Here is a 17,003-nt window from a genome sequence, read left to right on the forward strand (position 1 = left end):
ATTCCAGTATGGTTTTTGTAGTTTCATGAATTATCATACATGTAACCCAACTGTACAAGACTTCTATATAAACCCTCATTTGAAACAGGTTTGTCAATTCTGAAAATTGAATTGCTATCTAGTCAACCATAGAATATATTGTTGTATGTAATGATGCATATTTACCAGCAAGATCCATTAAATTGGCTTCACACCTCCAGGCAATTTTGGTCTCAAGTTTTAGAAAAGTTTTCAAACTTAAAATCTCAAAACGTTTTGGATAAGTTAGCATTTAGCAAAAAAACTCCAACCAGCCCAATGTGCAGAGTGACTCAAAAATAAAGCCACAATTTTGTTTGACTTCTGGGCATTTGGAGCTCCTCCTATTTAAAGAGGTCAATTACAACCTTGTATACTGGGAACAGAAACCATACATAACACATTATGCGTCAGGCGGTTGTGATCTGGTTCCAGCAAAAAGTACTTGGACGTTCCCTAGCCTATAGTAGTAACGCCACATTTTGACCAGATTCGGATATAACCCAACAGAGAGGGCCCCCAAGCATAATGAAGCAATGTTGGTTTTGATTAGTCAGGTCTATTAACTGCGAGGCGCACCCTTTATAAATAAAAAAGGTTGAATATGCAAACAATTCTTGGCATCTCAAATTCTCCGTTCCACTGTTACAACAAATGCAACGTGCATTCTAGTCTAGTACCTTATTTGTTCGGGGGAGGGAGGAACACATGGACATCGCTGGCTAAGCCAGCATTTATTGCCCTCGAGAAGGTACTGAACACATTCCAGCGTTTTAACTGAACTCAACCTATGGACATAATGAGTTGTCCAGACTGTGGAGTTTCAACACACACGTTTGGGGGGGGGGGGGGGTGTCACAGGGGTCGAGGGTCACCCAGGCTCGGGTTCGCCTTCCTCCTGAAACCCAGCCACCAAACCCTCCCCCGCCAACCCCAGGAAAGCGCGGCCCCTTAATACTACCGACACCCCCAAAAGGACAGATCGGCCTGGCAAGAAAGAACCCGCAGTAGAGTGAACAGAGAAAAGCTGTTGCCCTTTCGCCTTAACACTTGCGGGGAGTGGGGGGAACACTACCACCACACCCTCCCTCCCTCCGGCCTGGCGAACGCTTCCCCCCGCCCGCCTCCTCACCTTTATCCGGACCTCGTAGGTAGTATAACGCTGCCTGCCGACCCCTATCGTCTGCGGGGTGCCCACGTCGATCTCCAGGAAGTTGCTGGGCGGCCCGTAAGCGTCGTTAAGGTTCTGGGGTTTGGCTAACAGGCGCCGAGTGTCAGGGACAGCCTCCGCCATTTTCCTTCCCTCTGCCTGCAGACGGCGCCTTTGACGTTTCTTGTTATCGTCGACCAGCTGCTCCTTAACTGACAGCGAGGCGGGGCCGCACGTCCCGCTGCGCATCCTGGGAGTTGTGGTTCGATTCGGTAGGAGATTCCCTAGCTCCGCGATACGGCGGAAGATAGGTGGACTACACCTCCCAGGATGCCGCGTGGTTAACCCGCCATCTGCTCTTCCCAAACCAGGTGATGGGCATTAAAGCTCCAATTCAACTTTTTCGGAGGCAATGAGGTTTGATATTAAGTATTTTATATCTGTGTATGGAGTTTGTGTTTAAGGTTTATCTGTTTTAAAATAAAAATTTGCAATAGCAAATAAATTAAAAATAAAAAATAAAAACATAGCCAATGCAAAAAATTGATACCTACAATGAAAGTTTTAAAGAACCTATAATGGATGTGATAAATGACTTTTGGTGAGAAATTCGTTTGCAATCTGTGTAACTTTGCTGATCGTAAATAACACCCCTAACCCTTCCCCATGCTGACAGCATATAATAAGCCCAATACATAACAGTGAATTTATATCTCTATTTAACTGCAAACACATATTACTACAAGTACATTTGATTACTCTACCCAGAAACATCAACCTACAAGAGAAAGAAAACTATTAAAGAACAAGCTTACTACAAATTGCAAACTGTTTGGGTCCATGTAGTAAAACAGCCATCCTTTGTAGTCCTTAAAGTCTTAGGAATTGCAATACCAGAAGAAGGCCATCTAGCCCATTACTTGATCTTCTGCTGAGGCTATGCATTTGAATTCCATTTCCTTCTTCTTGATTCATATGTTTGATACTCTTTCTTCTCAAATAAATATACCAATTTCATCAAAAGAAACTTTCAAATTTTTTTTTGCTCTTAGGATGTGGGTGACCCTGCCAAGATATAGACCTATAGGCCAGTTAGCCAAACGTCTGACATTGGGAAAATGCGAGAATCCATTATTAAGGAAGTCGTAGCAAGACATTTAGAAAATCATAATTACAACCAGGCAGAGTCAACATGGTTTTATGACAGGGAAATTGTGTTTGACAAATTAGAGTTCTTTGAGGATGGTAAAAAGCAGGATGGATAAAGAGGAACCAGTAGATATAGTGTATTTGGATTTCCAAAAGTCATTTGATAATGTGCCACACAAAAGGTCACTACACAAGATAAGATCTCATGGTGTTGGGGGTAATATGTTAGCATGCATAGAGTATTGGCTAACTAACAGGAAACAGTGAGTTATGATAAATGGGGTATTTTCAAGTTGGCAAACTGTAACTCGTGGAGTGCCACAGGGATCAGTGCTGGGACCAAACTATTTACAGTCTATATTAATGAGTTGGATGAAGGGACCCAGTGTATTGTAGACAAATTTGCGGAGGACACAAAGATAGGTAGGAAAGCAAGTTATGAGGAAGACACAAGTGTCTGAAAAGAGATACATGTAGGTTAAGTGAGTGGGCAAAAATGTGGCAGAGAGTATAATGCAGGAAAATGTGAGATTGTCCACTTTGGCAGGAAGAATAGAAAAGCAGAATATTATTTATATGAAGAGAGACTGCAAAATGCTGCAGTACAGAGGGATCTTGTACATGAATCACAAAAAGTTAGCATACAGGCACAGCAAGTAATTAGGAAGGCAAATGGAATGTTGGCATTTATTGCAAGGGGATGAAGTATAAAAGTAGGGAAGTCTTGCTACAACTGTACAGAGCATTGGTGAGACTGCACCTAAAGTACTGCATACAGTTTTGGTCTCATAGAGTCATAGAGTCGTATAGCATAGAAACAGGCCCTTCGGCCCACCGCGTCCATGCCGACCATAATGCCTATTTATACTAATCCCACCTGCCTGCATTAATTCCATATCCCTCTATGCCTTGCTCATTCAAGTACCTGTCTAGGTGCCTCTTAAATGTTGCTACTGTTCCTGCCTCCACCACCTCCTCTGGCAGCTCATTCCAGTTACCCACTATTTGTGTGAAAAATTTACCCCTTTGATCCCCTTTGAACCTCCTCCCTCTCACCTTAAATCTATGCCCTCTAGTTTTAGTCACCTCTACCATGGGAAACAGACTCTGGCTATCTACCCTACCTATGCCTCTCATAATTTTATATACCTCTATCATGTCCCCTCTCAGCCTTTTTTGCTCCAGGGAAAACAAACCCAGCCTATCCTATCTCTCTTTATAACTCAAGCCCTCCAAACCAGGCAACATCCTTGTGAATCTTTTCTGCACCCTCTCTAGCTTAATCACATCTTTCCTGTAGTGCGGTGACCACAACTGCACACAGTACTCCAAATGCAGCCTAACCAACGTTATGTACAACTGTAACATGACGTCCCAACTCTTGTATTCAATGCCTAGGCCGATGAAGGCAAGCATGCCACACGCCTTCTTCAACACCTTGTCTACCTGTGTTTCCACTTTCAGGGAACTATGTACTTGCACCCCAAGGTCTCTCTGCTCAACAACACTCCCCAGGGCCCTGCCATTCACTGTATATGTCCTGCCCTGGTTTAACTTCCCAAAATGCATCACTTCGCACTTGTCTGCATTAAATTCCATTTGCCAATCCCTTGCCCACTTTCCCAGTTGATCTATATCCTGTTGTAACCTTAGACAACCTTCTTCACTGTCCACTATACCACCAATTTTGGTGTCATCTGCAAACTTACTAATCATGCCGCCTACATTCACATCCAAGTCAATAATATATATGACAAACAACAGAGGGCCCAGCACCGATCCCTGCGGCACACCACTGGTCACCGGCCTCCAATCTGAAAAACAACCCTCCACTACCACCCTCTGCCTCCTGTCACCAAGCCAATTTTGTATCCAATTGGCTAGCTCACCCTGGATCCCATGTGTTTGAACCTTCCGAACCAGCCTACCATGCTGGACCTTGTCAAAGGCCTTGCTAAAGTCCATGTAGACAATGTCCATCGCCCTGCCCTCGTCAATTCTCTTGGTCACCTCCTCAAAAAACTCAATCAAATCCGTGAGACATGATTTCCCACGCTGACTATCCCTAATCAGACTTTGCCTTTCCAAATGCATATAAATCCTGTCTCTCAGAATCCCTTCCAATAACTTTCCCACTACTGATGTAAGGCTCACAGGCCTGTAGTTCCCTGGCTTATCCCTGCTGTCCTTCTTAAATAAAGGCACAACATTAGCTATCCTCCAGTCTTCCAGTACCTCACCCGTGGCTAACGATGATACAAAAATGTCTGCCAGGGCCCCAGCAATCTCCTCCCTTGTTTCCCATAGCATCCTAGAATACACCTGGTCAGGCCCTGGGGATTTATCCACCTTAATGCGTTTCAAAACCTCCAACACCTCCTACTTTGTAATGTTGATATGCTCCGTGGTATCACTGTTCCCTCCCTTGAACTCACTAGCTTCCATGACCTTCTCCATGGTAAATACAAATGAGAAATATTCATTTAAGACCTCGCCCATTTCCCATGGCTCCACACATAGAATACCACACTGATCCTTAAGGAGACCTACTCTCTCCCTAGCTACCCTTTTATTCTTAATATACTTATAGAATCTTTTAGGATCTTATCTGCCAGGGAAATCTCATGGCCCCTTTTCGCCCTCCTAATTTCCTTCTTAAGTGTACTCCTACATCCCCTATACTCCTCGAGGGACTCGCTTGATCCCAGCTGCCTATACCTGACATATGCTCCTTCTTTGTCCTGACCAGACCCTCAATATCCCTTGTCAACCAAGTTTCCCTAAACTTGCCAGCCTTGCCCTTCCATCTAACAGGAACATCTCGGCCCTGAACTCTTCCTATCTCACTTTTAAAAGCCTCCCACTTGCCAGACATCCCTTTACCAGGAAACAGCCTCTCCCATTCAACTTTTGAGAGTTCCTGTCTGATACCATCGAAATTAGCCTTCCCCCAATTTAGGACTTCAACCTGAGGACCAGTCCTATCCTTTTCCATAACTATCTTGAAGCTCATAGAGTTATGGTCACTGGTCCCAAAGTGCTCCCCCACTGACACATCAACCACCTGCCCAGCTTCATTTCCCAGGAGGAGGTCGAGTGTAGCCCCTTCTCTAGTAGGGCCATCCACATACTGCTTCAGAAAACTATCCTGGACACACTTAACAAATTCTTCCCCATCTGATCCCTTAGCACTAAGGCAATCCCAGTCAATAGTAGGGAAGTTAAAATCACCTATAATTACAACCCTATAATTCCTGCACCTATCTGTGATTTCCCTACATATATGCTCCTCCAATTCCCTCTGACTATTGGGGGGGCCTATAGTATAATCCCATCAAAGTGATCACCCCTTTCTTATTTCTAAGTTCTGCCCATATGGCCTCGCTGGACATTCCCCCCGGGATATCCTCTCTAAGTACTGCTGTGATGTCCTCCCTAATCAATAATGCAACGCCCCCTCCTCTCTTACCTCCACCTCTGTCACGCCGGAAGCATCGGTACCCCGGAACATTGAGCTGCCAGTCCTGCCCATCCCTCAACCACGCTTCCGTAATAGCTATAAAATCACAATCCCATGTACCGATCAATGCTCTGAGTTCATCTGCCTTACCTGTAAGGCTTCTTGCATTAAAGTAAATGCAGTTTAGCCTACCAGACCTTCCACGCTCCCTGTTCTGCCCCTGCCTGGCCTGCCTACTGGACTTGCTTGCTTTAACTCCTTATTTAAGGAAGAATATACTTGCATTGGAAGCAATTCAGAGAAGGTTCACAGGCTGATTCCTGGAATGCAGGTGTTGTCTTACGAGGAAAGGTTGAACAGGTTGGGCCTACACTCATTGGAGAGGTGATCTTGTTGAAACATATAAGATTCTGAAGGGGATTGACAGGGTAGATTGCTGAGAGGATGTTTCCCCTCATGGGGGAGATCTAGAACTAGGGGGTACAATTTCAAAATAAGGGGTCTCCCTTTTTTAAGATGGAAATAAGGAGAAATTTCTTCTCTCAGAGGGTCGTTAGTCTTTGGAATTCTCTTCCCCAGAGAGCAGTGGAGGCTGGGTCATTGAATATATTCAAGGCAGAGTGAGACAGATTTTTGATCGACAAGTGAGTCAAGGGTTATGGGGAGGGTGGGTAGGCAGGAAAGTGGAGTTAAGGCCACAATGGTAGCAGTATCTGGAAGCAGAGCAGAGCAGAGCGGCGGCTGTAAATAAAGAGCGGGGCTCGAGGCCCTCTTTCACTTACCTGGGAGCAGAGCGGAGCGGCGGCAGACTCCCTGTGTCTCTCAGCACACGCTGAGACTCGGAAAGAGGAAAAAAAAACTTACAGTGACATCACGGGAATTCTGCCAAGTGATTGGTTGGGTAAGTAACAGCTGTTAGTGCAATTAAATTGCTTAAAAAAGGGAAAGTTTTTTTTTAAAACCTCAAGTGATACTGTGAGTAGTACTACATAAATTAGAGTCATTTATTAAGGACTTTAGATTGTAGTGGGTAGTGTTTGAAGTAGAACAAGACCCCTAGTGTAATTAGTATTTTTTAAAGGGAGTAACTAAATTAATTTAAAGGTAAGTCATGGCAGGAGAGCTCAGTCCTGTGATCTGCTCCTCCTGCGCTATGTGGGAAATCAGGGACGCTTCCAGTGTCCCTGACAACCATGTGTGCAGGAAGTGTATCCATCTGCAGCTACTGACTACCCACATTACGGAGCTAGAGCTGCGGGTGGATTCACTGTGGAGCATCCGCGATGCTGAGGAAGTCGTGGATAACACGTTTAGAGAGGTGATCACACTGCAGGTAATGGCAGCACAGGCAGAAATGGGATGGGTGACCACCAGGTGGAGTAGTAGGCGCAGGCAGGTAGTACAGGAATCCCCTGTGGCCATCCCCCTCTCAAACAGATATACTGCTTTGGATACTGTTGGGGTGGATGACCTCCCAGGGGAAAGCAGCAACAGCCAGGTCCGTGGCACCAAGGATGGTTCTGCTGCACAGCAGGGGAGAAAAAGGAGTGGAAGAGCTATAGTGATAGGGGATTCTATCGTAAGGGGTACAGATAGGCGTTTCTGTGACCGCAAACGTGACTCCAGGATGGTATGTTGCCTCCCTGGTGCTAGGGTCAGGGATGTCACAGAGCGGCTTCAGGACATTCTGAAGGGGGAGGGTGAGCAGCCAGAGGTTGTGGTACACATGGTAGAAAAAGGGATGAGGTCCTGCAACAAGAATTTAGGGAACTAGATAGCAGATTAAAAAGCAGGACCTCTAAGGTTGTAATCTCTGGATTACTCGCGGTGCCACGTGCTAGTGAGTTTAGAAATAGGAGGATAGAGCAGATAAATGCATGGTTGAGGAGATGGTGCAGGAGGGAGGGCTTTAGTTTCCTGGATCACTGGGTCTGTTTCTGGCAAAGGTGGGACCTGTACAAGTTGGATGGGTTTCACCTGAACCGGAATGGGACAAGCATCCTTGCTGGGAGATTCTGTTGGGGGGGGTTTAAACTAATTTGGCAGGGGGATGGGATACAGAATGCAAGTAAAGTAGGGGGTGATATAGAACAGAAAATGAGTCTGCCTGGAAGGCAGAACAAATATAGAACTGGTAAGGCACAAGGGAAAAATGCAAGGCTGGATTGCATCTATTTCAATGCAAGGAGTCTTACTAGTAAGGCAGATGAATTGAGGGTGTTGATTAGCACATGGGATTATGATATTATTGCTATCACAGAGACATGGTTGAGGGAGGGACAGGACTGGCAGCTCAATATTCCAGGGTATAGAATCTTCAGGCGCAACAGGGGAGGGGATAGAAGAGGAGGTGGCATTGCACTGTTGATCAAGGAGTCAATTACTGCAGTAAGGAGGGATGACATCTTAGAAGGTTCCTCAAATTAGGCCATCTGGGTAGAACTTAAAAACAAAGGGGGCAATCACTTGGCTGGGTGTCTACTGCAGGCCTCCAAACAGTCAGGAAGAGATAGAGGAGCAGATATGTAGGTAAATCTCTGACAGGTGTGAAAATAATAGGGTAACAATAGTAGGGGATTTCAACTTCCCCAATATTAACTGGGATAGTCTTAGTGCAAAAGGCTTAAAAGGGGCGGAATTCTTAAAATGCATACAGGAGAGCTTTTTGAGTCAGTATGTAGAAAGTCCTACAAGAGAAGGGGAAGTACTGGACCTAATCCTAGGGAATGAAGCCGGTCAAGTGGTAGAAGTATCAGTGGGGGAGCATTTCGGGGATAGTGACCATAACTCTGTAAGATTTAAGATAGTTATGGAAAAGGACAAAGATGGACCAGAAATAAAGGTACTGAATTGGGGGAAGGCCGATTTCAATATGATAAAACAAGATCTGGCCAAAGTGGACTGGGAGCAGCTACTTGTAGGAAAATCTAATCACATCAGTGGGAGTCATTCAAAGAGGAAATAGTGAGAGTCCAGAGCCAACATGTACCCGTTAAGGTGAAGGGTAGGACTAACAGGCCCAGGGAACCCTGGATGTCAAGGGATATAGAGCATTGGATCAGGAAAAAAAAGGAGGCTTACAGCAGATCCCAAGCACTGAAAACAGCGGAGGCACTAGAGGAGTATAGAAAGTGTATAGGGTGGCACTTAAAAAAGTAATTAGGAGAGCGAAGAGGGGGCATGAAAAAACACTGGCGGGCAAGATAAAGGAAAATTCCAAGGCATTTTATAAATATATTAAGGGTAAGAGGATAACTAGGGAAAGAGTAGGGCCCATTAGGGACCAAAGTGGCAATCTTTGTGTGGAGCCGGAGGACATAGGTGAGATTTTAAATGATTACTATTCATTGGTGTTCACTATGGAGAAGGATGATGTAGGTGTCGCGATCAGGGAGGGGGATTGTGATATACTTGAACATATTAGCATTGAAAGGGGGGAAATATTAACGGTTTTAGCGGGCTTAAAAGTGAATAAATCCTCAGGCCCAGATGAGATGTATCCCAGGCTGTTATGTGAGGCAAGGGAGGAGATAGCAGGGGCTTTGACACAAATTTTCAAATCCTCTCTGGCCACAGGAGAACTGGAAGACAGTGAATGTGGTACCATTATACAAGAAGGGTAGTAGGGATAAACCAGGTAATTACAGGCCGGTGAGTCTAACATCAGTGGTTGGGAAAATATTGGAAACAATTCTGAGGGACATGATTAATCTCCACTTGGAGAGGCAGGGATTAATCAGGGATAGTCAGCATGGCTTTGACGGGTGAGATCGTGTCTAACTAACTTGATTGAATTTTTCGAGGAGGTGTGTCGATCAGGGTAAAGCAGTAGATGTAGAATACATGGATTTCAGTAAGGCTTTTGATAATGTTCTGCATGGGAGATTGGTTAAGAAGGTAAGAGCCCATGGGATCCAGGGCAAATTGGATCCAAAATTGGCTTAGTGGCAGGAGGCAGAGGGTAATGGTCGAGGGCTGTTTTTGCGATTGTAAGTCTGTGTCCAGTGGTGTACCACAGGGATCGGTGCTGGGACCCTTGCTGTTTGTATTGTACATTAATAATTTAGACGTGAATATAGGAGGTATGATCAGTAAGTTCGCAGATGACACGAAAATTGGTGGTGTTGTAAATAGTGAGGAGGAAATCCTTAGATTACAGGGAGATATAGATGGGCTGGTAAGATGGGCGGAGTAGTGGCAAATGGAATTTAATCCTGAAAAGTGTGAAGTAATGCATTTTGGGAGGACTAACAAGGCCACGGAATACACAATGGAAGGTAGGACCCTCGGAAGTACAGAAAGTCAGAGGGACCTTGGTGTACTTGTCCATAGATCACTGAAGGCAGCAGCACAGGTAGATAAGGTGATTAGGAAGGCATAGGGGATACTTGCCTTTATTAGCCGAGGCATAGAATATAAGAGCAGAGAGGTTATGATGGAGCTATATAAAACGCTCGTTCGGCCACAGCTGGAGTACTGAATACAGTTCTGGGCACCACACTATAGGAAGGATGTGATTGCACTGGAGAGGGTGCACAGGAGATTCACCGGGTTGTTTCCTGGGTTGGAGCATTTCAGTTATGAAGAGAGACTGAAAAGGCTAGGGTTGTTTTCCTTAGAGCAGAGAAGGCTGAGGGGGGACATGATTGAGGTGTACAAGATTATGAGGGGCATTGATAGGTTAGATAGGAGAAAACTTTTTCCCTTAGTGGAGGGGTCAAGAACCAGGGGGCATTGATTTAGGGTAAGGGGCAGGAGGTTCAGGGGAGATTTGAGGAAACATTTTTACACCCAGAGGGTGGTTGGAATCTGGAACGCACTGCCTGAAGAGGTGGTGGAGGCAGGAACCCTCACAACATTTAAGAAGTATTTAGATGACCACTTGAAACGCCATAGCATACTGGGCTACAGGCCAAGTGCAAGAATATGGGATTAGAATAGTTGGGCGCTATACGACTGGCACAGACACGATGGGCCGAAGGGCCTGTTTCTGTGCTGTATAACTCTATGACTCTATAACAATCATATCAGCCATGATCTTATTGAATGATGGAGCAGGTTCGAGGGGCCTAATGACCTACTCCTTCTTATGATTTTAAGATCTCATTTATCGCTCATTCTTGAGTTGGCCTGAGAAGGTGGTGGTGGGCCTTCTTGCAGTTGAGTAATTTTACGACCGAGTGATTTCATAGGCCACTTCAGAGACATAAGAATAAACCATATAGTTTGGAGTGGGAGTCGCATAAACCCGATTAGATAGAGGTGGTTGTCTTCCCTGAGTTTTATTTCTTTTCCACAATCATGACTTCCGTGGTCATTTTTATCAGTTTTTAAAAAATTTAGATACACACTTGCCATGTTTTGAACTCACAACTTAGTTCAGGACCATAACCAGCATACTACCATACCCAACTGGGCAAAGCATTCCATATTTTAATAACCCACTATGTGGAAAAAAAACTTATCCCTTCCAGTGATAATCCGCAGTCTTACAGCCTCATTGGGGCCTAACCAGCATTTTATTACGGTTCAGCATAGCTTTCCCGCTTTTGCACTCTATGCCTTTGCTTATGGAGCCCAAGATCCCATACACTTTGCTAACCACTCTCTCACTATATCCTGCCACCTTCAAAGATCGATGCACATGCAGCCCTTGGTCCCTCTGTTGCTGCACACTTTTTAGAATTGCGCCATTATGTCTCTATTGCCTCACCCTATTCCTTCTGCCAAAATGCATCACTTCACACTTCTGTGTATTAAATTCCATCTGCCACTTGTCTGCCCATTATGCTAGCCTATTTATGTCCTGTGGAAGACAGTTCATATCATCCTCACTGTTTGCCACTCCTCCAAGTTTGGTATCATTGGCAAATTTTGAAATTCTACTCTGTATTCCAAGATCCAAGTCATTTATATATAGCAAAAAAAGCATTGGTCCTAGCACTGACCCTTGGTTGACCACTGTCTACCATCCTCTCGTCTGAAAAATAACTATTTATCATGCCTCGCTGTTTTCTGTCCTTAAGCCAACTTTTTATCCAATTGGACACTAACCCTCCTATTCCATGAGCCTCAATTTTGTTAACCAGCCTTTGGTGTGGTACTTTATCAGATGCCATCTTAAAATCCACATAGACAATATCCACCACATTCCCTTCATCAACCTTCTCTGTTACTTCATCAAAAAATTCAACTAGATTAGTCAAGCATGATCTGCCTTTTACAAATCTCTGCTGGCTATCCTTAATTAACTCAAACCTCTCCAAGTGCCTGTTGATTTTTTCTCTGATTATTCTTTCTAAAACCTTACCCACCACTGATGTTAAACTGACTGGCCTCTAGTTACTAGGACTGTCCTACACCCTTTCTTGAATAAGTGTGTCTCCAATCCTCTGGCACCTCCCCCATATCTAGGGAAGATTGGAAGATTATGGCAAGCCCCTCCATTAGGCTAAAATCATTTATATAAATGGAAAATAGAAGCGGGCCCAAGAGAAATTCCTGGAGTACATCATATCCACATCCTGCCAATCATTAAAAAAATGAGATTACCCTTATACTTTGTATTCTGTCTCTTTCCATTCATGCAGGTACATTTCCTTTAAAACGAAGTGCCTTAATTTTTTTAGTTCTTTCTATTATAAGCAAGAAGCGACCTCCCCCACCATATTTGTATCAAGAAACTGATTTATTGAGTACTCTACCCCTCAAATGTACCATCTGGCCAAATTATTTTTATATGCTCTGCTCATAAAGCTATTGAAGAGAGATCGTAAAGCAAAGGTAATTAAGATATTAGATCAGGCCTCGAACCCAGGTAACTAGTTTACAGAAATATTTCCATGTGTTCTCACATATGGAAGATAGATAATCTACAATATAACCAAAGTATGGGGGCTGCGGTATTGGGTCCATTTTTTTTTAAAAAAGCATTATAACAAGAGCTCTCATGATGGTTCAAATATAAACTCTCCATCTCAGAGTCCATGCACTGGAATCTCCAGTGCAGTATGTTGGACTCTTTTGTCCTGGATTCAAATCTAACCTAGAATGATAAATGAAAGTCTCATTTGCCTGTTGTTTATAAGAGTCCTACATGAAAGGAGCCTCATAAACCACAACAACATGTATTTATACAGCATCCTTAACATAGAAAAACATCCGAAAACTCTTGATGGAGGTGTGACAAAAAATGCATTTAGAGCCAATTAGGAAGAATGATCAAAAGCTTGGTCAGAGGTATGGGTCTAAAGTAAGTGAGGGAGGTGGAATGGTTTATGAAGGAATTGCAGAGAGTGGAGCTTGGATAACTGAAAACATGGCCACTAACAGTGGGGTAAAGGTAAGAGATTCACAAGAGGCTGGAGTCAGATGTACAGAAAGTTTGGGGAGCTTTCTAGGACTACAGGAGATTATTGAAATAGGGAAGAGTAAAGCTATTTGAAAAAAATATTAGAATTTTTAATTTGAGTTGTTGGGGATCAGGCACCAATGCAGGGCAGTGAAGAAGGGAGTGATGTCGAGTCTGGAGGTTATAATTGTAGGTGTGAGGGTTTCAGCACAGATTTGTTGTGGCAGGGTGGGAGGCTTCTGAGACAGTGCATGGGCAGTTGGAAGCAGTCACTCGTGGGCTGCCGAGTTTCTGCAGGAATTCGGAAAATAGGAGCAGGAGTAGGCCAGTCAGCCCATCAAGCCTGCCCCGCCATTCAATATGATCATGGCTGAAATAAAAACAAGAAATGCTGGAAATACTCAGCAGGTCTGGCAGCATCTGTGGAGAGAGAAGCAGAGTTAACGTTTCAGGTCAGTGACCCTTCTTCAGAACTGGCAAATATTAGAAATGTAAAAGGTTATAAGCAAGTAAAGCGGGGGTGGGGCAAGAGATAACAAAGGAGAAGGTGTAGATAGGACAAGGTCACAGAATAGCTGACCAGAAGGTCGTGGAGCAAAGGCAAACAATATGTTCATGGGGTGTTTAAAGACAAAGCATTCGTACAGATAGGGTGTTAACGGACTGAAAATTGGACAGCCGCAAGTACAAACATGAAAAAAAACCAGTGGGTAAGCAAACTGAACAAACTAAGATGAAATGAACACAAAAAAAAGGGAAAAAAAGGAAAAAGAAAAAAATAACTAAAAATAAAAGTAAAATGGGGGGCCCGTCATGCTCTGAAATTATTGAACTCAATGTTCAATCCGGCAGTCTGCAGTCTGCCTAATCGGTAAGTGAGATGCTGTTCCTCGAGCTTGCGTTGATGTTCACTGGAACACTGCAGCAATCCCAGGACAGAGATGTGAGCATGAGAGCAGGCGGGAGTGTTGAAGTGGCAAGCAACCGGAAGCTCGGGGTCCTGCTTGCGGACTGAGCGGAGGTGTTCCGCAAAGCGGTCACGCAGTCTGCGTTTGGTCTCCCCAATGTAGAGGAGACCACATTGTGAGCAGCGAATACAGTATACTGCATTGAAAGAAGTACAAATAAATGGCTACTTCACCTGAAAGGAGTGTTTGGGGCCAGGGATAGTGAGGAGAGAGGAGGTAAATGGGCAGGTATTACACCTCCTGCGATTGCAGGGGAAGGTGCCATGGGAAGGGGATGAGGTGGTGGGGGTAATGGAGGAGTGGACAAGGGTGTCACGGAGGGAACAATCCCTTCGGAATGCTGACAGGGGAAGGGAGGGGAAGATGTATTTGGTAGTGACATCACGCTGAAGGTGGCGGAAATGGCGGAGGATGATCCTTTGGATATGGATGCTGATGGGGTGGAAAGTGAGGACAAGGGGAACCCTGTCGCGGTTCTGGGAAGGAGGGGAAGGGGAGAGGGTAGAGGTGCGGGAAATGGGCCGGACACAGTTGAGGGCCCTGTCAACCACAGTAGGGGGGAATCCTCAGTTGAGGAAAAAGGAAGACATATCAGAAGCGCTGTCATGGAAGGTAGCATCATCAGAGCAGATGCGTCAGAGACGGAGAAACTGGGAGAATGGAATGGAGGCAGGGTGTGAAGAAGTGTAGTCGAGGTAGCTGTGGGAGTCGGTGGGCTTATAATGAATATAAGTAGACAGCCTATCCCCAGAGATGGAGATAGAGAAGTCGAGGAAGGGAAGGGAAATGTCGGAGATGGACCATGTAAAGCTGAGAGAAGGGTGGAAATTGGAAGCAAATTTGATAAAATTATCCAGTTCGGGGATGTACTGGAAAAAGAGTTGGGTAAGGGGGCCTGAGTAGGACTGGAACAAGGAATGTTCGACATATCCCACAAAAAGACAGGCATAACTAGGACCCATGCGGGTACCCATAGCAACACTTTTTACTTGAAGGAAGTGAGTGGAGTTGAAGGAGAAGTTGTTCAATGTGAGAACAAGTTCAGCCAGGTGGAGGAGGGTGGTGGTGGATGGGGACTGGTTGGGCCTCTGTTCAAGGAAGAAGCGGAGAACCCTCAAACTGTCCTGGTGGGGGATGGAGGTGTAGAGCGATTGGACGTCCATAGTGAAGAGGAGGCGACTGGGGCCAGGAAACTGGAAATTGTCAAAATGACGTAGGGCGTCAGAAGAGTCACGGATGTAGGTGGGAAGAGATTGGACCAGCGGAGAAATGATAGAGTCAAGATAGGAAGAAATAAGCTCAGTGGGGCAGGAGCAGGCTAACACAATAGGTCTGCTGGGACAGTCCTGTTTGTGGATTTTGGGAAGGAGGTAGAAGCGGGCTATCCAGGGTTGTGGGACTATGAGGTTGGAAGCTGTAGAGGGAAGATCTCCAGAGGAGATGAAGTCTGTGACAGTCCTTTGGACAGTAGCTTGATGTTCGGTGGTGGGGTCATGGTCTAGAGGGAGGTAGGAAGAAGTGTCTGAGAGTTGGCGCTGAGCCTCTGCAAGGTAGAGGTCGGTATGCCATACAACAACAGCACCAACCTTGTCTGCAGGTTTGATGACTTCCCATCGCACCTTCCCCTGTAATCGCAGGAGGTGTAATACCTGCCCATTTATCTCCTCTGTCCTCACTATCCCTGGCCCCAAACACTCCTTTCAGGTGAAGCAGCCATTTACTTGTACTTCTTTCAATGTAGTATACTGTATTCGCTGCTCACAATGTGGTCTCCTCTACATTGGGGAGACCAAACGCAGACTGGGTGACCGCTTTGCGGAACACCTCCGCTCAGTCCGCAAGCAGGACCCCGAGCTTCCGGTTGCTTGTCATTTCAACACTCCCCCCTGCTCTCATGCTCACATCTCTGTTCTGGGATTGCTGCAGTGTTCCAGTGAACATCAACACAAGCTCGAGGAACAGCATCTCATTTACCGATTAGGCACACTACAGCCTGCCGGACTGAACACTGAGTTCAATAATTTCAGAACATGACGGACCCCCCATTTTACTTTTATTTTTAGTTATTTTTTCTTTTTCCTTTTTTAAAATGTTTTTTTGTGTTTATTTTATTTTATTTCATCTTGGTTTGTTCAGTTTGCTCACCCACTGTTTTTTTTCATGTTTGTACTTGCGGCTGTTCAATTGTCAGTCCGTTAACACCCTATCTGTACAAATGCTTTGTCTTTCAACACACAATGAACATATTGTTTGCCTTTGCTCCACGACCTTCTGGTCAGCTATTCTGTGACTTTGTCCTATTTACACCTTCTCCTTTGTTATCTCTTGCCCCACCCCCGCTTTACTTACTTATAACCTTTTACATTTCTAATATATGCCAGTTCTGAAGAAGGGTCACTGACCTGAAACGTTAACTCTGCTTCTGTCTCCACAGATGTTGCCAGACCTGCTGAGTATTTCCAGCATTTCTTGTTTTTATTTCAGATTTCCAGCATCCGCAGTATTTTAATTTTATTATGATCATGGCTGATCCACTTCAATGCCTTTTTCCCACAATATCCCTATATCCCCTTATGTCATTGATATTTAGAAATCTATCAATCTCTGTTTTAAACATGCTCAATGACTGAGCTTCCGCAGCCCTCTGGGGTAGAGAATTCCAAAGATTTACAACCCTCTGAATAAAGAAATTTGTCCTCATCTCTGTCCTAAGTGGCTTCCCCCTTATTTTGAAATTGTGTCCCCTGGTTCTAGACTCTCCAACCAGAGGAATCATCTTTGCTGCATCTACCCTGTCTATCCCTTTAAGTATTTTGTAGGTTTCAATGAGATCATCTCTCATTCTTTGAAACTCGAGAGAATGCAGGCCCAGTTTCCCCAATTTCTCTTCATCGGACACTCCCCCAT

General features: G+C 44.8%; 1 protein-coding gene across 1 annotated transcript in view; it reads right to left on the reverse strand.

The window, feature by feature from the left end:
• The window catches only part of snx3 (sorting nexin 3), a 61,796-nt gene extending 60,425 nt beyond the window's left edge, over positions 1-1,371 (reverse strand). Inside the window, exon 1 of the mRNA XM_068027165.1 lies at positions 1,151-1,371. Coding sequence (XP_067883266.1) covers positions 1,151-1,312 — 162 coding nt within the window. The 5' untranslated portion in view covers positions 1,313-1,371. The remainder of the gene's footprint in view (positions 1-1,150) is intronic.
• Positions 1,372-17,003: the final 15,632 nt, after the last annotated feature.

This window comes from Heterodontus francisci, chromosome 3 (genome assembly GCF_036365525.1).
Source record: "Heterodontus francisci isolate sHetFra1 chromosome 3, sHetFra1.hap1, whole genome shotgun sequence".
In the NCBI taxonomy this organism is placed as follows: Eukaryota; Metazoa; Chordata; class Chondrichthyes; order Heterodontiformes; family Heterodontidae; genus Heterodontus; species Heterodontus francisci.